Source organism: Neolamprologus multifasciatus, chromosome 3 (genome assembly GCF_963576455.1).
Source record: "Neolamprologus multifasciatus chromosome 3, fNeoMul1.2, whole genome shotgun sequence".
Lineage (NCBI taxonomy): Eukaryota > Metazoa > Chordata > Actinopteri > Cichliformes > Cichlidae > Neolamprologus > Neolamprologus multifasciatus.
Window position 1 is genome coordinate 15158915 of NC_140441.1, and position 25514 is coordinate 15184428.

Genomic DNA, 25514 nt, shown 5'->3' on the forward strand with positions numbered 1-25514 from the left:
GGGATAAACCCACCAAAGCCCCTGCTCTTGACCACCAATCAATACACAATAATCCCTGGTGCCTCCTATGGGTAGTGGGCCCACGTGAGTGCAGGCTCATATAGCTTGTTAGGGCTGTGCATGGCTTGCCTTCATGGACTAAGGCCCAACCACCAGGTGCTCTCTGCCACGCTCCCTCCCCAGGACAGCTCACCAGTCCCTTGCTTTTTTAATCACTCATAATGGTTAATAGAATTGGTCAAGTGAGCAAAGAGTATGATACACCAACAAAATTCTCAGTTGAAATGCACTCTCTCCATGACATTCATGACAATGACAAGGGGTTCCTGTAGCTCATGTGCTAGAGCAGGTCACTTACTAACTGGAAAGTTTGTAATTCAATTCCTGTCTGTAATTTCCTTGTGCTTCTCCTAGTTCCTAGTATACTTCATCTCTATTCTCTACCATCAGCCAAGCAAGCTGATTCATTCACCACACTCATCTGGATCACTCTCCAACAAAAACCAAAGCAGCTAAAATTGATCATCAACCTCTTCGGCCAATTAACTGACCAGATCAATATCACAGTGTCACAGAGAAGGAGAATACCGAAACAATCGATCAGCTGAGAACCCTGATCCTAGAGAAAAAGGTTCTCGTGGAAAAGCTCCTGGAAAAGAAGAAGAAACGTTTCCGCTTCTTCTGGAGGAAGGACACTCCTGCTTTTTCTTCTCTTTCTACTTTTTCCACTGCTGATGTCACCTCGTCTTCCTCCACCTCTGTTCCATCGTAATTTTGACCTCCCCTCTCCTGCCCTCTCCCTCTCTCCTGACACCTTGACACCTCTCCCTCCCCTAGCTCCCTTGAACTCCTAACACCTGTTCCATCCCCCTTCCCTCTCTCCCTCTCTTTTCACCCTCACCCCCCAACCAGTCCCGACAGTTGACTGCCCCCTCTAGAGCCTGGTTCTGTCATAGGTTTCTTCCTTTAAAGGGAGTTTTTCCTATCCACTGTCGCACCTAGTGCTTGCTCAGAGGGGATTGTTGGGGTTTTCTCTCCTCTATCTCTTTCCTTCTTTCTATCCCTTTCCTTTAAACCCCCCCCCCCCCCCCCCCCCCCCCCCCGGCTCCCAACCCTTCCTCAAAACTTTAATAATAAACCCAATTAGCTACATTTTAAATGTGTCTGATCAACGTCTTCATTCAAGAATGAATTGTCTTTGTCACAGAGTCATGTGTATTTTGTGTTTTCCTCGGGCTGGTGATCCTCACGGTCGTTCAGCCCAGAAGTCCAGATTATTCGTGTTTTAATCACATTTAGTGTTACATTTTAGATCACCACAATAGGATATCCACAATTTAGGATTCAGGCATTTTTTTTTAGTTTGATATCGTAATCATTCTATGATTGAGTCATTAACAGAACCAGCAGTTACATTTTATATTGTTCGATACATATGCGTACCGAACCGAAAGCACTGTATCGAATGGTTCAATATCGACACGAGTATCGTTGCACCACTAGTATATATATATATGTATGTATATATATATATATATATTTATTTATTTTTTTGAATGAATCATTCAGCTTCAGCAGTATTTCTAATCATTTTATGAACACCAGTCTAATGTCAATTCACTGTTTGAGTTCAGTTTTGGTCTTAAACTCCAGAGAATACCACCTGGTTCAACAATCTTTTATCCGATTATTGGCAAAACAGTTTTTTCCATGGAAAATAGTTTTATCACTCATCCAGGTGACTTCTCTAGTGTCACGGATGAGTGATGAATATATCTCCCACTGGAAACCACTGTGTCTAGTTAAAGTCAATCGACTTTTTTAAGGAGAGTTGTTAGATGCTGTGCTCATGAGGACAATGGTTTTTAACTTGCAGCACAACAGCAAGCTGCCATACTGGATCAACGATCAAAACACTTAATTGAACAGAATTAAGTCAAAATGTAATATCCCCATATGATGACACATCACACATGACCCAGCATTGTTCTAAGAATTAGAATTAAATTAGAATTAAACCTTCTTATTGGAAGTTTCCACAGCTGCCAGACAGGAACAGATTTCTGGCTGGTCTTAATGAGTGGTCGTTGCTCTCTCATTTTCTCTCTAAAAACAAAGTTTGTTAAAAACATTTGCAGGTGAATCACCACTGATTTATCATTGACATCCATTTATTCAAAAATTACTGACAAGTGGATAAATAGAATATATAGTTTATCATTTCAACAATGTACTGTACAAAATGGAACTATATGACAAATGTGGTGTGGTGCTTGTGGATTTTTTAACAAGGACCGTACAAAACTTTACAGTACTCATGCTGCCAAACTTCTGATGGCTAGGTGTGCAGTTCCTGCTTTAAATGCATTCACTTTTAAGATTAAGGAATCTAAGTGATAAGAGGACAGAAATGTTTGAACTCGCTTATGAACCTAAATCACTGAGGCCGTCTCTCCTGCATGAAGTCCAGGTGCTGGTTTTCCAGTGTGTGGTTGACTCAGAGCTGTAACACCATCCATGGCTGCAGTATGGAACAGATGTGGGTGTGTCCTCATCTCCCAGAGGAGTCCAAATTGTCATTAAACAGCCCTACAGACACAAAAATGTGAAAATCAAACAACCAGACTATCAGCAGTGATTTAACTTCTTTAAGACGTCTGTGAAAATCATTTACAGTATATATCACAACATTTAAGGCCTTTATAATCACAGAGCACACAGAGAAAGTACTAAAGTGAATCAATTTCAGCTTTTCTTTTTCCATGATGCATATTGTATTAATAATTACATTTCATCAGGGGCGATTTTAGCCCATTTTTTGGGGGTGCTTCAGCAAAATGAATCAAAGCACCCCAAAGATTTCTTACTTTTTTGACAATATTTACTGTATGTGTGACACACTGCTAAAAATATAAAAAGCATTCAGTACTTGGTTGAGACGTAACATTTTAACAACAAAAGCATAGAGTGTAAGAACAAATGATCCGTCAGTAAAGGATAATGTTGGATCAGTGTTTCAATATTTATATCTTTTATTAGATGTACATGTGGTTTGGTTATTTGCCTTTTGGTTGAAAGTACACTGAGAGAGGACTTTTTTTTATTAGTGATCTTAATAATTTTTTTTTCATATTAATGTAATTTTTTTCATCTAATTGCGGAATTTTCTAACATTTTGGTGAGTTGAGCCCATGTGTTTGAAAATTCCGCACGAGCTATCCGTGGCCTGGATCATCTACTTCCACATGCGAAAAGACCTAGCTCATGTGAAATGATGGTCTGGTGTTTTGGAAGACGGGGCTAAATCACTTTCAACCAATGAAAAAAAGCATTTACCCCTTGTGATTTGGCAACAAAAATAAAGTTGCTGGAAGATCACACTTCCAAAATAAATGTTGCTTTTCAAAATAAAAGAATGAAAATACATTTATACAAATAAAAGAAACCAAGAAAGAATAACAACAAAAGCGGTTTTCTCTGCTGGGTTACAACTGCAAATATATAAAATTTATTATTATTATTATTTATGAAAAGAACTGACGTTAGTTAAAAGCTTTATGCAGAAAAAATGGCAAAAAAAACCCAACAAAAAATAAAAATAATAGAAATTACAGTCTTAATCTGTTGGTGGACACTTTTGGCCACAAACAAGCTGAAAGGGTAGTGATTTTGAACAAACACAGAAACACAGATCTTAATCTTCAAATTATCTGTGGTTGCTCTTTTTATTATGGATGTAATACCCTCTCTGACCACAAAGGAGCGCTGTCTGATGTTTAACCTGACACACGAAGGTGTATATAAATGAAACAGCCTCTCAAAGTGTCCACTGTTGTGGTTAAATTTAGTACTGCAGCTGTTCATGATGGGGCACACATTACTAGAGTTACATGTGAGACCCCAGGGTTCAATTCCCTGCTGGGAGATAAAACCTTTTCTTGTTTTAATTATTAGGAAAGTGTAGGACCATGAAATCAACCAACAAATCATTTGAGAGGATTTTCTTGTCAGTGACTCAGGAACAGATCATCATTCTGTGTCATTGCACATGTACGTTTTGAAGCTCAGTAAGACAACAGAGTCATCAGATGAAGCAAATTCAAATGCAAATTCAAATTCAAATTTTATTTGTCACACACACACAACCATACACAGTATGACATGGGGGTGAAATGCTTGTAGCTGTACAATGCCCGACCATTAAATGACAGAAAAAAGTTTTCTCCAAAAAGAGCTGGAAATCCCATCACTATTTGCCAAATGGTGTAAGGCTGAAATTAAGTGCCTTTATAAGGTATGTTGGGTTCAAATATTGAGGAGGGGTAGAGGAGGTAATCAACTTCCATAATAACAACACTGATCCGGCCAGGTGAAGTCAAACGATGATTTTAATGCACGCGTGGGAAGACCGCCGCTGTACGCAGACAGCGCCGATCCCCCACTTACAGAGCATAAGCAGATGCTTTATATACCATCAGGGCTTAAATTTAATGACGTCCCTTCAACGTCACTCAGATACAGTTCATACATAGGTTTCAAAACCACAATGACTTTTAACAGAGTTTAAAAGAACATTGTCTCCGTCTCCATGGCAGATGCTTCCTGTCAACCTTCTGACTTTCACTTCTCGTCTGGAACACCAGACCCACACCCTGCAAGAAACTGTTCCTCTCTTTGCAGAGACAATTTTGCAGTTGCAAGCAAACATGACTAACCTCTCACCTATAAATGAGTCTATCTACTGTATGTGTTTGTGTGTGTGTGTGTGTGTGTGTCTCGACCTCACACGAACTTTGTCTTATGAGAAGAGAGGCCAATTCTCCTATGCATAATAACCTAACTGAAACTATATCTGTAATATGTTGAATAAATGTTTTAAATGAAGAACCTCTAGTAAAAGCTTAATCAAAATATATAAATGACTAAAAGATAACAATGAATAACCTGGTTATTCAAATAGCATCCTCCCCACAGCTCCTCAAAGTAACTTTCACAAGCACGCTCTGCAAAAGCCTGCACTTCCTGTCTACTTTGGCACAGAGTGTACTCAGAGTTACACATTTAAGATTATAACAAGCATTCAAAAGCACTTAAGATCATTGATTTAACTCAACAGTTTAACGTGGTTATAACTGCACCTGTAATAAAGGCTAATTGGGTACCAATATGTTTAAACATCTGAATACAATATCAATACTGTAAACTGTATGATTAATGCAATGGTAATGATGATGATCATTAACAATAGCAGCAAAATATTTCTCTAATCCTCACAGGTACTTGGCCACAGAGTGATTGGCAGAAAGCCATAACATTCCATCAAAGAACAGGTGTGCTTAAATGAGCGCCTGTGGGTTTTCACCCTGGTTTATTTCTTAGTGCTGATAAACATCTTTTAAACAGATCAGTTCCTGTTTTACACAATGCTACCTTTGTTTTTACTAAAACTTGTTTATCCTCTTACTGTTCACCACTTAGGTGACACTATTCCCTTAAAAGTAAATACTGATACAGATTGAAGGCCATGGCAGAGGTTTGCACTCTGAGTGCTTCTTGTTTGTTCTGAAATTGCTCACAGTCGTGCTTTTACGTTTCCTTTAACTTAACCTAATTTTTATTTTCTTTGGGGATTTTTTGTTTCAATCATTGTTGTATTTATATAAAATTTTAATTCTTTATTCTTTTGATCCTCCTGCTGTAACACATTAATTTCCGTTGTGGGATCAATAAAGTATCTCTCTGTCTGTCTATAGAGTGATCCGTAGTGATGGGATTTCCGGCTCTTTTTAGAGATCCGGCTCTTTTGGTTCGGCTCACTAAAAAGATCCGGCTCTTTCGGCTCCGAACCAGCTCTTCAGGTTGTTTTGTTGTAATAATTAATTTATTATTAACAATAATATAAAATTATGCACAAAAGGAATTACTAACGTTAAAAAAAGTGGTTTTATTTATATATGTTTATGTTTATATATAAATATATATTTATATATAAACATATATTATATATTTATATATATGTTTATATATAAATATATGCGGTGGTCCCTAGAGGCAAAACACATACAAACTCCAAAACACATTTCTAGCATAAACTGAACTTCCAAAGCAGAGCTACTAGATCACTTAAATTACACAATTGAAAGCATGAAAGCATATGTGTATTGTTTGTGTATTTATACACAGGCACTCATATATATTCAAATAATTTAAAAACAATGTTCATTTCCCTGTTACTACCACACACCAAATCCGGTCGTTGGTACTTGCTGGCTTGTGTAGCCACTAGGTAACAAAAGCTCAACACTGTACCTAACATCCTGGAGCACTTCTGTTGTCTTTTGTACGTGTTTTGAGTTTGTACGTGTTTTGGAGTTTTTACGTGATTTGAAGTTTGTATGTGCTTTGTCTCTAGGGGCCACCGTGAATATACTTTTATTTATTCAAATCCACATAAAATGTAATAAATAAATCCTATAATACAAAAATCAACTATTCACATTTCAACTTTTAACTATTTAAATTTTCAGCTTTTTCCTTTTACAAATTTAAAGTGAAACAACACAAAACACTGCAAACCACAACACAATTAAATATAAATTAAAATATGAAAACAGAAAGAAGATGCATATTCTTTATCATATGGGCCTGCATGAATAAACTTTCTGAATCCTTTATCATCTGCAACTGAAAATAGTTGTGGATGATTACTATACCTTTCTAACGTGACGTTGTTGTCCCTGGCTCTCTTTCTCTCCCTCTGGCTCTGTTCCTGTGCTACTGAGTGTAACTACCGCCCCTCCCCCCTCTTCCCAGCGTAAAGCACACGGCTCGCGTGCGGAGTGAAGCGAAGAAAAGTGCGAGAGAGAGGCTGAGAGAAAGAAAAAACAAAACATTGTTCCAGGGTTTTTCTACTTTTCCACTTTCACCACTGGTTAACTCACAGGGTTTACTGCTTAATGAGGGTTAATGCCAGTAGATACAGTGTAATCATTTTTCTATAAAATATATTACTATACTGTATAAGAATATTAACTACATTACAAATGTATCCTCTTGTCCTGTAGGGTAAAAGATGCAAAGCCCCAACCACCCACAACAGACATCATTATTCAGAGAGCTGTGATATTTGGGGCACCTTGGATGGAGCGTGCCCGTATTAATAGTGTTTGCTCAGGCTGTTAAGTTGCTCCAGCTTCAGGAGGGGATTCCACAGGAATGAACACTTGTCCTGTTAAAAACAAGAACATATTTATCATTTTAACAACTCTATTGGTCAGATTTACAACACTGTAAAAAAAATAAAAATAAATCCTGAAAAAACAGTAATATTCCAGCAGCTGGGGCGCCAAAATAATACCATAAAAAATAGAAAATAACTTTCTCATAAAAATACGGTTATTTTCAGTAATGACAATACAGTTTGTTGCCCTAATTTTACATGGGATTTACATGGGAAATCACAGTCTATTTATGTAAATTTAATGATATTCTAGAAGAACAGAACAAAACTGTAAAATACACAGTAAAATACTTTTATATTAGGAATTTTTTTTACAGTGTATGCAAGCAAAACTTAATGTTGTTGCAACCACAGAAAAGGCCCAATTTATGAACACAGCAATAGCAGCATAGAAAAAAATGATGATGATGATGATGATGATGAGGCAACAGATCTACTTAATAATGATATGTGCTGTAGTAAGAATAGGAATATTTTTTTTTTTTTTAGGATTCTCTTGAAAACAGAAAAGAGACAAAGTCAAGAAAGTTACTGAGTGCTGGGCACACCGAGGCTTTCAGTCTTAGATCAGAATATGTTATATTATGTACACTTCTAACAAACTCCTTACTTTGACACACAGTGATGTAGTAGATGATTCCAGATATTGCAATAACAAATCCAATCACGAGTCCACACAGTCCAGCAACTATCTGAGTTCGTTGTTCCACTGGGAGGGAGGGGTCTGAAACAGTGAGATAAAAGTGAAACTCGTAATTATGCAGCTTCAGTTTTATCTCTCTGACTTTAATTGGCATCACAGCAGCAAACTTACCCCAGACCACAAACGTCGGCTCGGAGAGACCAAGGTGTTCGACCATGCAGGCAATTTTTTCTGCTGAAGTTGGGATGTACGTCAGGTAAGAATGAGTCTGGTAGCACAAGTCACCATTAGGCATCACGTCAGAGTAACTGACATCTGTGGTCACCTCCTTGCCGTTCCTCATCCACATCATTCTGATTTGTTTTGGATAAAAGTTGTAGGCACTGCACACAAGCGTAGATGCGTGCTCACCATTAGGCCTTTTCAAGGATTTTAGTTTGACGGTGGGTATAGTTGTCAAATTATCTGTGAAAAAATAAGTTTCATGCTTCTGATTAAGAAAAATACATTAATGCACCTTCTCTGTTCACAGATGTATTCCTCAAATGTACGTAATGTAATGTATCGTAGCTATGTTGTCATTTATGGCATACTTGGGGTGGCTGTAGCTCAGGTGGCAGAGCAGGTAGGCCACTAATCAGAAGGTCGGTGGGTCAATCCCAGGCTGCCTCCTGGCTGAATGTAGTGATGGTAAATTTGATTCTTTTTACTGAATCGAGTTTTAATGAGTCACTCACCAAAGTGAATCGAGTTTTTTGAGTCATTTGATTCACTGAGTCAGTTGACCAGAGAGTGCAAAAAATTTACATTTTCACTCAAACTTAATTTGTTTCTCTTTTCATGTAAATCCTACTGCTAAGATGAATGATTCTAAAAAAAAAACAAAACTATTTTATAGAGCAAAAAAGAGCAAAAACATTTCTAAAATTAAGCAATTTCCTATCAAAATTGCTTAATAAACATTTATTTTGTTTATTTTTATTTTATTAGTATTTTCCTTAAATGTGTTAAATATATTAAATATTTTCTCATCTAAATGTCCACTGAGCTGTGAGCCAGGGGGCGGTAATGCGCCTTAACATTGGTTGCCAACCAAGAAGAAGAAGAAGTTGTGAGCCAGGAGGGAGGGAGTGAGTGAGTGAGTGAATAGTTCGCTCGCTCTATGATTCAGCACAGGAGGGAGGGGATGAGTGAGCGAGTGATTGTTCGCTCGCTCTATGATTCAGCACAGGAGGGAGGGGGTGAGCGAGTGAGTGATTCTTCGTTCGCTCTCGCTCAGGGACGGAGTGAGCGAGTCCTGAGTGATTCGCTTACGATTCAGCACAGGAGGGAGGGGGTGAGCGAGTCCTGAGTGATTTGCTTACGCTTACGATTCAGCACAGGAAGGGAGGGGGTGAGTAGCTCAAATGTGCTGTTAGCCTGTTAGCAGAGCGATGCTACTGTGAACCGAGGAGCTATTTTCTTGATGTGAGCTTCTACTCAGGGTTTTTTCTTCCAGTTCAGAGCAGAAATGCTTTTGTTAAAAAGCCCCCCCCCACAATTTTAATTATAAGCTAGATATATTTCTTCTAAGCGAATTACTTTGCTAACAGAAACAGGGATGAGTCAGTGAGTCAGTTGGGCTTGTGAATCATGATTCACGAGTCAGTAAAGTGATTCTCGAGTATTGAACGATTCGTTCACGAATCGAACATCACTAGCTGCATGCCAAATATCCTTGGGCAAGATACTAACCCCATGTTTGCCTACTGGTGGTGGTCAGAGGGCCCGGTGGCGCCAGTGTCTGGCAGCCTCGCCTCTGTCAGTGCGCCCCAGGGCAGCTGTGGCTACAACGTAGCTTGCCATTGCCAGTGTGTGAATGTGTGTGTGAATGGGTGAATGACTGAATGTAGTGTAAAGCGCTTTGGGGTCCTTAGGGACTGAGTAAAGCACTATACCAGGGGTCGGCAACCCGCGGCTCCGGAGCCGCATGCGGCTCTTTAGTCTTTATTTTGCGGCTCCCGGTGGTTATTTTTTTTCATCGCTCAAAATAAGCGTCACACTCGCGGAAGTCGGTATGCTCGCCGAAACGCCGTGCATTTATCGAGACTTTCGACCCCAAGTAGGCCAATTGTGGATCTTTGGATCCACATTATGTCAGCAGCTGTTCTCCACCGTGAACTATGTTACAAACAAACACGCCTTACACAGATGACAGCTTACAGTCCGATTTGCAGGCGCAAAGGTTCAGGAGCAGAAGTCCCATTGTAAACATATCACGGCAGACCCGACGATGTTTGCATGAACATGCTTTTCAGCATCTCTTTATTGACCGCTCTTCACACACGGTTGCTGACGCATACAGCCGGCTGTAGCTTTTCAGCTCACAGCCCGACACACACCAACACAACAGCAGAGAGAGCACAGACTTTAAGGCAGTGAGGCGTGATTGCGGGTGCCAGTCAGGTGCGTCCGCCTCCCCTGCAGCGGCGCTGCAGACCACGCCCCGCCACACACATTAACCAGGTAAAATACATATTTAGGCAGAATTTTGCAAATATCTTTTTTTTTTGTTAGCAGCATAGAGCTTTTTTCCCAATTATTTTTTAAAAGTCAGGTCAAGGCTCCAAAAGCCCAAAGGCGATATAAGGGTGGCGGCTCACAACAGTTTTTGTTTGCTACATGGATCATTTTAGTTCAGCTGGGTGTCTTTCCTTTTGTTATATTTCTTTTCAAAATGTGTTAATTACATGAATAAAATGTAATTTTCTCTGTAACACTTCATGGATTTCATAAGCAACACAGTTGCTCTGTGGATTCTTTTAAAAAGCAGTTAAAAACTTTTCTGTTCAAACAAGCCTTTTGTTGATCTACGTATTTTATATTCTTTAGATTATTTACATTTGATCTTTTACATTGTGTATAATGTCTATTGATTGTATTGTTTATTTTAATATTTGTGTACAGCGCTTTGTGACTGCCTGTCTGTTAAAAGCGCTTAATAAATAAACTTTACTTACTTACTTATTTTAGTTGTTCACAAAAAGCATAAAGGTAAAAAAAAACAATATATACAGTGTTATCTTCATTTAAAATTTCAAAAAGTAATTGCAGCTCCCAGTGTTTTCTTTTGCGTGGAAACTGGGTCCAAGTGGCTCTTTGGGTGTTAAAAGTTGCAGACCCCTGCACTATACAAATGCAGGCCATTTACCATTTACTTGGAAATCAACTGTAATGTCATGCAACTGAGCAAAACTCATAAAGCACTATTGTTATTTACAGTAAAACAAATATAATAATCTTATGTCATCAAAAATGATCATAAAAATATTTGATGTAAAAAGTTCACAGCATCAAAACCCTATTTAACATTTGATTTAAAACATTATTAAGAATCAAATCTCTTACCTACGGATTGGATGGCATCTAACCTGTCCGTACACAACAGTTTCCTTTCAATCTTTCTACTTAGTGCATCAAGGGGCTCACTGTTCCACCATTTTGCTGCTTCAATTGAAAATGCTGTGAATCCCGTCCAGTTGCCTCTTGTGCTGTTGTACTCCATCATCAAGTTTTTATTAAAAAAAATAGTTAATATGTACTCGGTTTCTTCAAAGTGTGACCCTTTGAATGTACAGCATGCTCTTACTTGGTAAAAGTCTTCATCTGTGAGAACTGAAATAAAAAGAAAGAAATGTTCTGATGTTAAAAATAATAATTAGACTTTAATATTTCACTGATTTGTTCAAAGAGAAGATTTTTGCAGCTCACCTGGACTTAAAAGAGAGAAAGCCACACACAGGATAAACTTACGAGTGTACATGTTTCGCGTGTGTTGTACGATGATTCAGGAAGAAGACTTAATCTGCAGCATTTATATGTTATGCTGCTTTCATTTCCTTGTTTTGGTAAAACAAGGAAATGAAAGCAGCATAACATATAAATGCTGCTTTCATTTCCTTGTTTTGGTAAAACAAGGAAATGAAAGCAGATAGGCTGATATAACAGCAAAACATTTAGTGGAAACTCCCTCTATCCATTACATTTATGACAATAACTGATAATGATTACAACTTTGCTCCTTTGTTCAGCTAGCACTTGTTTGTGCACTAATACTAGGTAAAGTGACTTATGTGGACAATCAAACTGTTGTTTGACAATCAGAAACAGTAGAGAGACGTGGGAGCATTTTGTGTTGAGACTATAAAGAAGAATGTTTTAAACTGTAGATCAAATCTGCATAAATCATAAAGATTTGACAAGTTGGTTAATTTCCTCACCAAGTTTTACTTCACGTTACAGCCTAATGTTTTCTGGCTTTCATTCTTCTGCTGGACCTTTGGCTAAAATTTCACCTCATCGTTGTTCTGTTAGATTTTCTAAATAGATGCTAAATAGATGAAAAATTCATATAAAGAGACCGATATTAACCTGACTCTAGCAGCAAATGAATGTTTAGAGGTTAAAATAGATTACAGAATTCAGCCTACAGAAAACGATATGCTTTCACTTTTCTTACAGCTCTTGTGAAAAACATTACTGAAGTTTTCTTTTCAGTAAAGTGAACTGTATCACAAAACCTCATATTCTGTTGCAAAAATAAGGCACCCAAATAATCTCTGCAACTAACTACAAACTTCTTACAAACTATTTTTCATTTCTAGTAATTTTCCAAAATGTATTCACTTGTATCGATTTATTTACATGTTTTTTTGAACTTAGTTTTCACATCCTTGTTAATAATAGTGGAGTAAGTAATAATACTTATGAAGTGTAATGACTTACAATCAGGTAGACGTCTCAGCAACAATGTGTTTAATACGTTTATGGATACATTCTTTTTTTTTCTAGTCTGGTTTTTACTTTATTTCAGTTGAAAGAAAAACAGCATAGTTTTTTTTCAAGTTTCATTCTACTTGACATAATGCACCTAATATGATTTTAGAGTGATGGATTATTAATAAGACATATTTCAATGCTAGAATACCAGTAATGCAGACTTCAAGCTCTGCACTAATGCTACGAACCAAAAATGTGCAGCAGCGCGTCACGTCTGAAAATGTCCGTCGGAAAAGTGCTGATATCCCCGTTCAGCCTTATTGCACAGTATGAAAGCGAAAGTTTTATTATAGAAACACTGACAAATCAGCCAAAGAACGATGGTTTTATTTTTAACAGAATATGAGCCGTTAATGCCATTACACAGGTGATGCAAATACAAGACAGTTCAGGTTTGTCAGTAACCACAGATGAAAGTTATGCCTGCTGGAAACAAACGAAGGATTATGCAGCTCTATACAATATGTAGTATACATCTCAAGCAGTGGGACCAGAGTGCACTGCTTTAAAAAAAAAGCAGGTTCCTATGAAAACTCCAAGCAATCCAAGACTCAGGCCAAATCCACAGAAGACAGCTGGACCTTTGCTGATCTCATCTGTTTCAACCTCTGCAGAGAACAGCAGAAAGAAATGATGAATTCTAAACATTAAATCATGTTATATGCGCTAAAATATCTGAAGCTTCTTTGTTCTCACCCCAAAACTTGGTCTGAGGCTCATCCATTGCTTCATGTTCCACAGTGCAACTGTAGATGTCTCCTTTCTCTGGCACAAAGTTGAGGTAGGACAAAACATAAGTGGTCCCATCAGGATTGGACAACGTTTTGATGAAAGGGTCTTCCATTGTTACTTCTACATCATTCTTGGTCCACTTAATGTTGATCAAAGGAGGAAAAAAGCAGTTGATGAAGCAGATGAGGGTATTATCTTCCCCTGTTATCACTTCATCTCTGGGGTAGATGATGAATTCTGGTGGCTCTAAATTAAATGAACACATGATTTGCGTAAATTCAACTTTCTGGTTTTAAAAAAAAAAGATCTAAAAAAACTTGCAGCATAAACAGTGAAAACTGAACAGGAAACATAACAGTTTGAGTTTCACTGACCTTTTTTCTTTATTACAGACTTGTCTGGCTTCCATCTGTAGATGTCATTTTTGCACATGCTTCGATATAATACTGCATATTTGTAAGCGTCGGGTGAACGAAACCTTGTGGGAATTTTGCTCTCCCAAATCAGAAGATCTTTTTTAAAGTCTGCATAGTATATTTCATCACCATCAAATGCTGCACAGATTTGAGTATCACTAGAGTCAAAACATCCATAGATGTGACAAAGTGTATGACTTCCTAGGATCAAGTGACAACACAGTTAAAAACACAGTGTTAAAATACTCTAAATTACAAACAAATAAATCATAAATAAATCGTACACGATGAAAGTTATAAATGAACCAGTAATGGGGAAATAATGATACCTACCTTCAGCCTCGACGCAGGCTGCTGTAGACAAAATAAATATAATTTTAAGGAACATGTTCAGTCTGTACTACGTGGTGTTCTGCCTTGTGTCTCTCGTCTTTAGTATCAAAGTTGACGGTGATACAGGACAATTTCCTCATTGTTAAACAAATCATATAAATGTTGCTGGGCAGAACAGGAGGAGGGGAGAAGTCAAGTAGAATTTGCTGAACAACTCAAACTAAGATAAATACAGTTTATGGAGCAAAAAAACAAATCCAGATAAATCCATTCACTGTGGTTACATTTAGAATTTAATTTTTTTAAATTGTCATTTCTGCTTAGAAATATTTAATCATTTGTATGCTGATAAAAATCACATTCTTATTAGGTCTGATTAGATTCTGTGTGCACTTGTGTACCATGAGATGAGAGGAAGCAGCCTTTATAGCTTTAGGAACTAGATTGTTCTGTTTCTTAGAGGTGCAAGACTTCCCACCTTCAAATGTGCATTTGAGATACGACCTATTGCAAGTTCCTGTTTTTATAGTTTAGCAAGACGCTTACTTTTGCTTTTCTGCATACCTCATACACACAGTTTAAGTTCATTGAAAGGTCGAATGTCTATGTATAGTATAGACATACACACATGCACCTACACACCCACACACACACAGAATACAGACACTGGTGTTGTTCAGATATGCCTGCTTAAGACTGTCATGTGCATTTGAAATTGCATATTCATGAATGATTGCATGCTGACAATAAAAAGGCCTGTAGCAAAGGAATCAGTTGGAGTTGACTAAGGACAGACTTCCCTTGCGAGCCACAAATACAAAAGAGCTCTGTCTTGCCTTGTTTTGTCGTGCAGTGTCTCATGTTCCAGCGGGGTTTATGCCTAGATAAACCCAAATGTTACAGTTGGGTTTTTTAATGAGAGAGAAGCCAAAAACCCATATGGAAACGAAATAGTAAAAACTTATAAAAGACTTGCATAAGATATGGCCTACTTCATATAGTGAATCATATAAGGCTTATATGATTTACTCATGAAAGTGGCCACTTTCTCATTACTTTCATATATTGTTTTAGGAAGTATTCAAAACATACAAGTTTCATTTATGTCTGTGAAGGTTCAGTTTCATTTATATAATTTTTCAAGGGATGTTATATCTGTTTTCACTCTTGTATGCTTTTCATACAAGTTTCACACAAGACAGATACAAACTTTATAAGATTTATATATATCTTTTCCATATGGGAATGGTCAAATGATCAGTTTTCACAATTTATCACGGTTAGAATTTCAAATTTGTTTTACATGGGCCATCTCCGTCTCTCTGGCTCAGAGACAAAATGCTGCTACACTCGGGCAGTAAGTACTTTTATTGCGTGTGGTAAAACCAGAATGTTAACATGATTGGTCAGCAGTTGGAGACTTTAGACCTCATGTCCGACTCACGTTTCTTCTTCTGCACCTTTTTGGACATTCCCTAACACCAGAATTCATAGCTCTGTTGTTCTCTAGAAGAGTTGGCACTAAAATTTTATACCTTCTAAAACTGTCCTACAATGCATATCTCTGTGCAATAAAGGATCAAACATAATGTGTGATACAAACTGAGGTAATTGTTTAATTTAAAATAATGGGGGTACATGAGCTTAGTAGATATAACAGATGGTAAGTGTTGATGGCTAAATTTGAGTTTACTCATCCTTAATAAGCTGCAATTCATAGTCTTTACAAGCGGGGGACAAGAAGAGCTTTGTAGCTTTTGCAGGTGAAGCAGAATCAATGATCTGCCTGCTCGTTGTTCTTATAATAAATTCTAGGTGAGGAGGAAAAGCCACTGGGCACAGGGAGAGCCAACACCCCAGGAAGATTTGAACCCGCAATCCTAATTACTGTATTTTGTTAAATGCTGCCAGCTGGCATAGCATTTTAAAATCAAGAGCCAACAAGTTCTGCTAACCTCCAAGTCCTTTTTTCTGTTTCACAACATACAGTCAGGCTCCACACGTATTTAAATGAAAACAACATTTTTGTAATTTTGGCCACAGTACACCACCAAAGTGGATTTTAAATCAACACAAAATTCTGGAAGCCAAAGAGGTTGTTACATGACATTCTCCCCCACCGGCAAAAAACCAACAGCAAACTAAGAAAAACATGTTTATTCACCTGAACCTTAACATATTGAGCAAAAATACACATTTACAAATCATTATCTTACTTTTTCAGCGGGGCCTTCTCCTCTTCAACACCCACAGTATCCTCCTTTGTTTTCTTATTCAAATAAATCAAACAGCATGTGATTAAATAAGAACTGTGTTGCCCAAAATCATGATGTTTTTTTAAAAAAACTTGACATATCAGGCTGTACCTTTCTCCTTCTTAGAGTCCAGCAAAACAAGTTTGCACTGGTTGCTGTTTGAGCAAATAATCCCTCTGACCAATGTTCCCTCTAATTTTTCATGTGTCTGAGCGAACACACAAACTCCCTGAGCGGTCCCTTGGACCACTGTGAGCGACATCAGACGTGTGCACTGTGGTGATGCCAGCATCGAATCTATCCAAGTTACATGGTTTATTAAAATAATCAAATTACAGCAGTTACATTTATGTTAGACTACCTTTAATTAACTACTTTAGCCCACTTACAATGAAAATGTAAAACAAATCTAGTCATTGACATGTTAAGACTATTGGAAGTAAAAATAACCTGAACTCCAATTTCGAAAACACAACTTTCTTTCTTTTTTTCTTTTTATAAAGCTCTGACTTGTATTATGAGTATGAGTCTGTGGTCTGGGAGAGAGTCCTGTAACTGTCTGTCTGCAAAATACAGTATATAATGACCAATGTTGGGTTACTTCTTCAAAAAAGTAAACAACAACGTTTTTTGCAGCTATTTTTTTAAATGCAGCCAAGGCATTTTTAAAGAAACATTTCAAACTATTTACAGAACAATCAGCTGTTCTGCATCAAATTTGATGCCACACAAATTATTTGTGCCACTCCAAAAAATAATTTCTGTCCACTATGAGATAAAGGAGAACAACAGCCTGATACCTGCAGGCATGACAAAAGGAGATGTATCACTCCTGTAACATCTGTAACATCCAGCAGTCGCCTCACTGTTCTGACACACACAACAAAACTACACTACACACTAACTACACAAGATTTGCGCTAAACATCTCAAATCTCTCACATCTCAAAACACCGCCGTCACTCCTAAAACTTCCCCCCGTTTCTTAACAACTAGATGCCAAGTTGCCATATCATTTTTTGATTGGTCGACATGGTACTTTTTTGGACGAATAGGAAAGGGGCAGCGGGGAAGAGGGGGCGGGGTTGTTTTTGCTCACAGGTGGAGAGTGCTTTCGAGCTTTTTTTCTTATAAAACGCCGTTCTTCCCGCAGTAAATATAAACAACGATAGTATTCAGGAAGAAAACCAAACATTGCAGATATTTTTATCATAACTCTGGTTTTACGTGGCCTATCAACACAATTTAAAAACTGGTATAAAGTCCACACTTTTTCCATCATTTGTTCTGTCTGTCCTGTTGCCTGCTCACATCTCCAATGGTTGTACACGTTGTTATTAACGTGGCTTCACTCCACATCAGCCACGCCGCTTTGCCAGCTAAAACACCGATGTCGGCACATAAGGACGCTGTCATAGCCCGTCAACGACATTGATTGGCTGCATATATGAATGTGAATCGCATTATTGGCTGGGCTATGGGATAAGGTGGCATCGTTCTAATCCCATACTGGAGCAGCCACTTACTTACTTACTTACACTCACTTACTGACTAACACTGCAAAACAGAATTGTTAAAGTTTTAATTTTAATTCAGGTTAAAAAAATTTTTGTGCACAGCGCAGATGTTCTGTGCCCAGAGACCGTGCCAGCAGTGCGCAATTGCGCACATGCGCAGCTTAGAGGGAACATTGGTCACATGTACAGATCCAATATGTGATTTTAAAACGTGAGGACTTACATTTCATCTTTAAATTTCCAGTTTATCAAATCCCACTCAGCAGTCCTTACCTTTAAATCTAACCTCTGTCCTTCCTCTGCTCTCCTGTCTTTCTTATCTTTCTCCATCTCTGAGTGAAAAACAGCAGCTGGACCGTTCACTAGCAGCACCCTTCACACAAAGATTGTGTTTGCTGATGTTTGTTGAGTTGATGGAAACGTTGCATCTGAAACGACCTGCTACTTAAAAAGATTGTCCTCTTTATGCTCCTCTCACTCCTCTTTTGTATTCCTGGCTAGATGCTGAAGTCCAGCAACCACCACTTGTTCTGCACCCTTTTGTTCTTTTTATGCTAATGGAAGCAGTTGAAAGAAGAAGAAGAAGTTAATTTTATTTTTTAATCTGAGTTTGTCAATTTTTTCAGAATTTTAAATTCTTCTCAGGCTGCCACACTGAAAGATTCATGGAAGCACAACTAATAACTTAGAAACACTGACAGCCTTAGCTGTGTTTTAAAGTCTTCATGTGTAAAAGGATCCCTGTTTTCACACATGTTAGCAACTCCTTCCCAGATATCTATGTTGGAGAACTATAGCCAGTTCAGGCTCATTTGGTGTTTCACTTATTGTACTAAAAACTGTGTTTAAACTATTAAATTACACTCTGTACACCTGTTCTAAGGAGTTTTGGGTAAGGCCATCCATGAATGCTATTATAATTACATGAAATTAAAAATGTTGAATTCCATGTTAAAATGTAAAATAATGATTTTAGTACTTAGAAAAGGTTTGGGAGTCATTTTAAAAGTAATACAATATGTTTAATAGGTTTAAAAGGGAAGTGAATGGGTTTGTGATCAGCTGGATTGATAGAAGTTGCGACAGAAAGTACAAGAAGTTTGTGTAGGTGTGTATGTATGAATGACCATCTGCTCGACAGTCTTTGTTGATGCGCATATTTTGTGGAGTGACTGTGAGGAGCTGGGGACATTTCTGCTCCAAGCCACCGTTCAGCTGCTCACTTTTGTTTTATTTCAAGAGCCCGCGCCATCTTGGACATCTCTGCTGATCACTCTGCATTCCTTCACACATAACTGTATACAGGGGCGATTCTAGGATCAGAGCTTTGGGGGTGCTGAGCACCCAGAAAGCTGCTCAGCCAAGCAAGATAAACCTGTCTCTGTCAGTCCCTGAATCCTTAAATGTTGTCCCGAGTTCTCTCTGACTGTCACTTTGGTGCATTTAAACCCCTGTTCCTCCCTGTCCTCATCGTCTGTTCTCTTCGTCTCCGTTATCAGTCATCATAATTTTACCCTCTCTGTGCAAGTCTGCAAATTTCTTTATTAAATCATAAGATTCTTAAATTCATCAAGTCTCTCTGTGCCTGGGTCCTCGTCACAAAACATGACATCACTGTTTTGTACATTTTAACACAATTTAATCCCACATTTGTGAAAGAAAAGCAAAACACTTTTTGAAAAGTCTGTAACAAAACCATCAAATCTGATTAAGGTTATTTAAATGCTGCCAAAGAAGAATGGATTGGAATAGAAAAAAATCCTAACCTTAATTACTGGGCGAGAATAATGAATGATGCTCATAGTGAGTAAAAAGTAAACTGAGTGCATTTTTTGGACAGAGATTCACTTTTAATGTGTATGTATAATATAATACAGATACATAAAAAATACTCCCAGAACAAAATAAATTATTACAAATAAATTATTACAAAATATTAATAAAAACTATAAAACTGAAGGCAACTTTGCCTGTGGTAGAATGTATACAATGTATGAAAAAATCTTTATCGCAGATACTAATTTTACTAATTTAATAATACTAATTTTGTGTTGTAAGATTTATGACTTTCATGCTTTCATAGTGGTACTTAGGAGAGCTTGACATTTTATCAGGTGGTACACACTGTAAAAGGTTTGAGAAACACTGATAAGTGTATGTGTGCTTTTGGAAAACATTTAAAGCTGCTGTACAGAATCTTTGAAACAAGCTTAAAACATTTTTAGAATATAAACAGAGCACTCTGCTTCTCTTTACAGCTCCTCACTCCACCAGGGCTGTTTGGCTCTTTCTGACAGTGTGCAAATGTGATGTACGTACTGTGGCAGTCATACAGACAACTGGACGGTCCAAAAGTTGGCCTACCTATTACTGGCTGAGGTTTTAGTAGAGTTGTGGCTGAACCACATAAAAATATATCATTAATTTTAATCTCCCCAATCAATTATAATGTTATGTTGGAATGTTGTTAAAGAGGGTCAAAAATGTTTCAACCCAGTTTGTTTTGCAGATTCTGTATAGCAGCTTTAATATAGGGAGGACACAACTTCCAGATTGTGTGAGTAAAATAAGTTGTGTTTTTTTTTTCTTTGCCAGTTTAACAGTTTCTGTTGTGCCTGTCACTGTTCCCTGTCTGTTTTCTTACCTGGTTCTTCCTGACCTTGTACTTTCTCCTCATTTTCCCCTCTTTCCTCTCTCCCTCTTTGGACTGACAATCATACACAAATAGATTGTATTCAATTAGATGAAAAATTACATTAATATGAAAAAAATTCTATTAAGATCACTAACAAAAAGTCCTCTCTCAGTCTACTTTCAACCAAAAGGCAAATAACCAAACCACATAAAATATATAAACACTGAAACACTGATCCAACATTATTCTTGATTGATGGATCATTTGATTTTACACTTTTACCTGAATGTGGCTCCTTTTTTTGAAAAAACTTCCCTATATCCATTATGAACCTGGCTGTCTCTCTGTACACACACACACACACACACACACACACACACACAACAGGAGTTATAAGGTTAATGGGCATTCAGTCAGTTAGCTAGTTAGTATCCATTTCAAACAGGACGGTGGTAACAACCAGAGGCGGAGCCAGACATTTGAAACACCCGGGGCTTAGCCCTAAAGGGTATTATGCATGTGGTTTTTTTTTTTTTTTTTTTTGGGGGGGGGGGGGGGGGGGGCAGAAATGACTGAAAGATTAATAGGCTCTGTTTTGAGTTTTGTTCAAAAAAGAATGACTTCATATAGGAAAAAAATATATCACATATGCAGGACACCTTAAACTAGTTTTTTAATTAAGCAGCGAGGCAGAACAAAATCAGGGCTGTATCAAGACACAGGGACTAAACCCCAATTCAACCAGACCCAGAACTGATCCGGAATTAAAACTGGACTACAAGAGTTCAAAATCAGGACTACTGAGGACTTAACCAAGACAGAACAAGAATCAGAACTAGATGACAGTAGCACTAAAAATCATCATAGACCTGCACTACACTAATTTTTTAATTCTACCAAAGTCCACTATTTAGATTGAGAAAAGTTTCTATAATTATTTAGCCTTGTTGTGCAAACAAGCCTGCAGAACTTAATAAATATAGAATTTGAAAAATAACAAACCTAAAAAGAAACACTAGGTACGACCCATATGGAAAAGATATATATAAATCTTATAAAGTTTGTATCTGTTTTGTGTGAAACTTGTATGAAAAGCATACAAGAGTGAAAACAGATATAAGATCCCTTGAAGAATTATATAATGAAACTTGTATGTTTTGGATTCTTACTAAAACAATATATGAAAGTAATGAGAAAGTGGCCACTTTCATGAGTAAATCATATAAGTTTTTACTATTTCTTTTCCATATGGGGAGATACATGAGTACCTATGATACGGTGATACTTTTGGTAAACAACCATTTGACTAACATGTGTGTCTCACCTGCTCTTGTTCCATCTCTGTTCTGTCCTCATTCTCCTCTCTCTCCCTCTCTGTTCCTCTCTCTCCCTCTTTGTGCTGACAATCATCAAATATACAGTTGAAACCAGATATTTACAAACTCTTCAGATAAAAACACTTTTTTAATTGTAACATCAAATCAGACTAAATGTTTATTTTTTTTAGATTGATAAATATAAAAAACATATTTGTTAACTTTAAGAGTAAAGAGAGAAACTGTCTGTATTTCTTAATTGCAAATGGCACCAAATTGTATTCAAAACTGAGCCACACTTATGGAGCTCCACAATTCTTTTCCAGGTGTTTTGGTTGACATCTCTTGATTTTCCCATTTTAAAGAAACAGGCTCTGTGTTTTGCCTTATATGCATCCACAGGTGTGTCACCAATTTACTCACATGGACTCTGCTAACCTATCAGAAGCTTCTTCAGCTCAGAATGGAATCGTCTGCAGTTTTCTTATCAATTAACAATAAACTTAGTGTACATGTACTCCTAAATTTGATGAAAGTGATAAAAAAAAGACAGCTCTGTCTCTCTTTATTCTGACATTTAACTCATTCAAAAGATATTTCAATATTTATTTATCCAAAACAAAACAAGTTTACTCTAACTTGATGTTGTACAGTAAAAAAATGTTCTTGTGTTTTCCGTAAAGTGTATATAAATATCTGGTTTAAACTGTGAATATACTGCTGTGTATTGAAGTTCCTCTTGTTTTGCATAGAAATATACTGAACAACATACAAAGCACAATATATAAAATACTACCAGAGTTTTTTCTTTGAAAGAAGCCCCTTATGTCCATTCTTGTATATCAGTGCATTACTGAAACCGATTTATTTAGCCGTGGAGGGAAACAACTGAAAATATGAAATAAACACACGTAAGCTAAGACTCTCTAAAGAAACAGCATTGTTGTTGTTCGGCTTTTCATTTCGCCATTTGTTGATTCACTTGAAGAGCAAGTAACGTAATATGGGTCAAGTGATCAGTTTGTTATCAATCTTTCGTGATACACCGTCATATTTACATTATTTGTACAGTACGAATGATTTGCTTTGGTACCTGGTCGAACTTCAGTTCTCCTCTGTCTGCCTCGCTCCGTTTCTCCAACAGGCAGCAGCTGTCCCCGCCCCGCTTAGTGCCTGAGCTCGGATCATACCAATATTAGGGGGGATTTATGCACAGTCGTAAATTCCCACAGTGTGCACTATGTGCTTCGAGTATTGTGTGTAGTTTTTGTTTTATACAGTTGTCAGCAAGGCATCTAACTATGAAAAAATTACACTCCAAAAGACCCCGGGCTTCAGAAAAAACAACCCGGGCTTAAGCCCAGTAAGCCACCCCCCCGCTCCGCCACTGGTAACAACAGTAGGCTGCCGACAATTTAAAGTTTTCGATTTTAAATAGGCTATATACATTTCAATGGGAGCAACAGGACGGTCAAATGTCGCTGAATTTACTACAGAGCAGGACGGATTGTAGGGTAGCAAACATTGTCGCAAAACACGCTTTCAACACTGCAGGTTACCTGGTGTAATGTTTTTCAGCTAAAAAGAAACATGGTCTGACTCCTACCAACTATATAAAGAGTAACTGAAGGTTAAATGCAGCTAACATGTCCTGTTTTAAGCCAGGCACTCACACCTCCGCTCTGCTGCGTCTCAGCCACCATCGCTCTGGCAGCAACGGCGCTAGAGCCAGAGTAGGGGAGAGGCGAGCTGGAACAAACCATTTTGGGAGGGGGGTTATCTATACTTTTGTTGTTAAAATGTTACGTCTCAAACAAGTACAGTACTGTATGCTTTTTATATTTTTAGTAGTGTGTCACACAAACAGCAAATATTGTCAAAAAAAAGTAAGAAATCTTTGGGGGTGCTTTGATTCATTTTCGGGGTGCTGAAGCACCCCCAAAAATGGGCTAAAATCGCCCCTGACTGTATATGTAGAGAAAACATGCCCAGAGGGTGGAGACACAGTGAACCAAAACTGTACGTTCAAAAATTAAATATAAGATGTCACCCCAATGTCACTGATCGCAGTGGGTACTAACAAATGACTGTAGAAAAATGCTTCAGTGTGAATCTTATCAAACATTTTTTTGTAAGATTTTGGTTTACACTTGAATGTTACTCTAATGATATAGGCCTACGCTAAGATTAATCAGTTAATTACCAATAAATGTATGAAAATATGATCGTAAATTGTGTTTTATCATGTGTTAATCATTGGAGCTGTCAATGGGTTTATGATACAGTATCGATTAAAACTCAGAAAAAACATGAATCACTTTTTTAAGGGAAACTACAATAGAATGTGAATAAATAGAACAAAATAGAATAGTCTTTTACTGTCTGTATTGTGACATATACAATGAATCTGTGTTGTTGTTGGGTTTTTTGTTTTTTGTTTTTGCTCTTTTAAAAACAAAACAGAACAGAATATAAAAAATATTTATTAAACAAAGATTATGTCAGTGTGAGCTATATGAGGGCAAGAATTGGACCAAAAGTTCAGGAAAGTGGAAAACTCAAAAACAGCTTTATTGCTAAGTTTCTAAAGAAATAAAAGCAGGTTTAGGAGAAACAACCCCCAAAATAACTCTTCTCAGATAACACACAAAAAAGGAACACAGCTGAGCGAGATAACACAACAAAGGCAAGGGAAGATTGAGACAATATATAAGACACACAAACAGCCAACAGGTGAGAAGACAGTTGAAACTAAAATAAAGAAACCGGGAAAGTAGAATTGAACACAAAGCACACGAGACACAAGACTTTCAGAATAACACAGGAAATAACTAAGACTGAAACCTGGATTAAGACACACAAACTAAAACTGAAACAGACAAGAGAAACAAGAGAAACAAGAGAAAAGGAACAGAATGGAAATATAAAAGGAAGAGACAAATCTAACAACTAAAGCAAGCAGAGAACAAAAGGCACAGAATACAGGATCATAATAAGCACCAAGAAACTAAATAAAACTCTGTAACCACAAGGCTAAGTAACAATAAAGAATAAAGGACCAAAACACAAGATTATAAAAAACACAAACTAGAAACCCCCTCATCATCCCCAAAACTCAAAACCCTGAGTACAAGGCCAAGGGACCATTACAGAACATTGGAGGTTTACTCTTTGAAAAACATGTTACCAACTGTAGCAGGATGTTTGCTGCCAGCAAAATCTTCATATTTGATAATACCGCTGTAAGGAATAAATCATTAACCTGCAGGCTAGGTTGGCAGCAGCAGTACAATAACATCTTGTATCCTGACATAAACTCAACCCCTCCCACTCCCTATATAACAATTTTGCTGTATGTGTTGTATAAATGGGAGGAGCCAGAAGATACCTGAGACCTTGACCTAAATGTAACAGCTGTACTTTACGTCGACGCTGTAAGTTCATTTCCTTACAATCCTCTGATTGTTGTTTAAGTTGTTGTTTTTTTAAGCCTTATTGAGAAAAGACTGAAAAAACTGGGAGAGAGAGCAGGGGGCAGACAGGCAGTAAAAGACATTGGGGTGGATTTGTTTCCGGGCTCTTCTATAGCCTTACAGCATGTGGGTAACA

The 25514-nt window shown here is 37.5% G+C and overlaps 2 protein-coding genes and 1 long non-coding RNA gene across 3 annotated transcripts; all 3 read right to left on the bottom strand.

Annotated features, from left to right (window-relative positions):
- Nucleotides 1–1967: 1967 nt before the first annotated feature.
- Nucleotides 1968–11739, bottom strand: LOC146521777 (H-2 class II histocompatibility antigen, E-S beta chain-like). The gene is made up of 6 exons (XM_085154787.1): nt 11634–11739; nt 11271–11537; nt 8055–8348; nt 7851–7964; nt 7136–7228; nt 1968–2589 (listed from the first exon to the last, which is right to left on the bottom strand). Exons 1-5 carry the CDS (start codon nt 11683–11685, stop codon nt 7179–7181), a joined length of 777 nt encoding a protein of 258 aa, XP_085010913.1. The 5' UTR covers nt 11686–11739; the 3' UTR covers nt 1968–2589; nt 7136–7178.
- A 1273-nt stretch (nt 11740–13012) lies between these two features.
- LOC146521778 (H-2 class II histocompatibility antigen, A-Q alpha chain-like) lies at nt 13013–14297 on the bottom strand. The gene is made up of 4 exons (XM_085146131.1): nt 14183–14297; nt 13808–14050; nt 13398–13679; nt 13013–13309 (listed from the first exon to the last, which is right to left on the bottom strand). The coding sequence occupies exons 1-4, from the start codon at nt 14235–14237 to the stop codon at nt 13179–13181; spliced, it is 711 nt and encodes a 236-aa protein (XP_085002257.1). The 5' UTR covers nt 14238–14297; the 3' UTR covers nt 13013–13178.
- A 6948-nt stretch (nt 14298–21245) lies between these two features.
- On the bottom strand, nt 21246–23889 carry LOC146521779 (uncharacterized). Its single transcript, XR_014873453.1, has 2 exons — nt 22999–23889; nt 21246–21988 (listed from the first exon to the last, which is right to left on the bottom strand). It is a non-coding gene; the product is annotated as an uncharacterized LOC146521779 (long non-coding RNA).
- Between the last annotated feature and the right edge of the window lie 1625 nt (nt 23890–25514).

What these genes read in the sequence shown, in the direction of transcription:
- LOC146521778 (XM_085146131.1), bottom strand. Translation starts at nt 14,237, where the DNA reads ATGTTCCTTAAAATTATATTTATTTTGTCTACAGCAGCCTGCGTCGAG. An exon ending in GTCTGTAATAAAGAAAAAAG is followed by an intron (nt 13,680 to 13,807) that starts GTCAGTGAAACT and finishes CATTTAATTTAG; the next exon opens with AGCCACCAGAATTCATCATC. An exon ending in GCCTCAGACCAAGTTTTGGG is followed by an intron (nt 13,310 to 13,397) that starts GTGAGAACAAAG and finishes TGTTCTCTGCAG; the next exon opens with AGGTTGAAACAGATGAGATC.
- LOC146521777 (XM_085154787.1), bottom strand. Translation starts at nt 11,685, where the DNA reads ATGTACACTCGTAAGTTTATCCTGTGTGTGGCTTTCTCTCTTTTAAGT. An exon ending in TTTCTCTCTTTTAAGTCCAG is followed by an intron (nt 11,538 to 11,633) that starts GTGAGCTGCAAA and finishes TTTTTATTTCAG; the next exon opens with TTCTCACAGATGAAGACTTT. An exon ending in GCCGACGTTTGTGGTCTGGG is followed by an intron (nt 7,965 to 8,054) that starts GTAAGTTTGCTG and finishes TCACTGTTTCAG; the next exon opens with ACCCCTCCCTCCCAGTGGAA.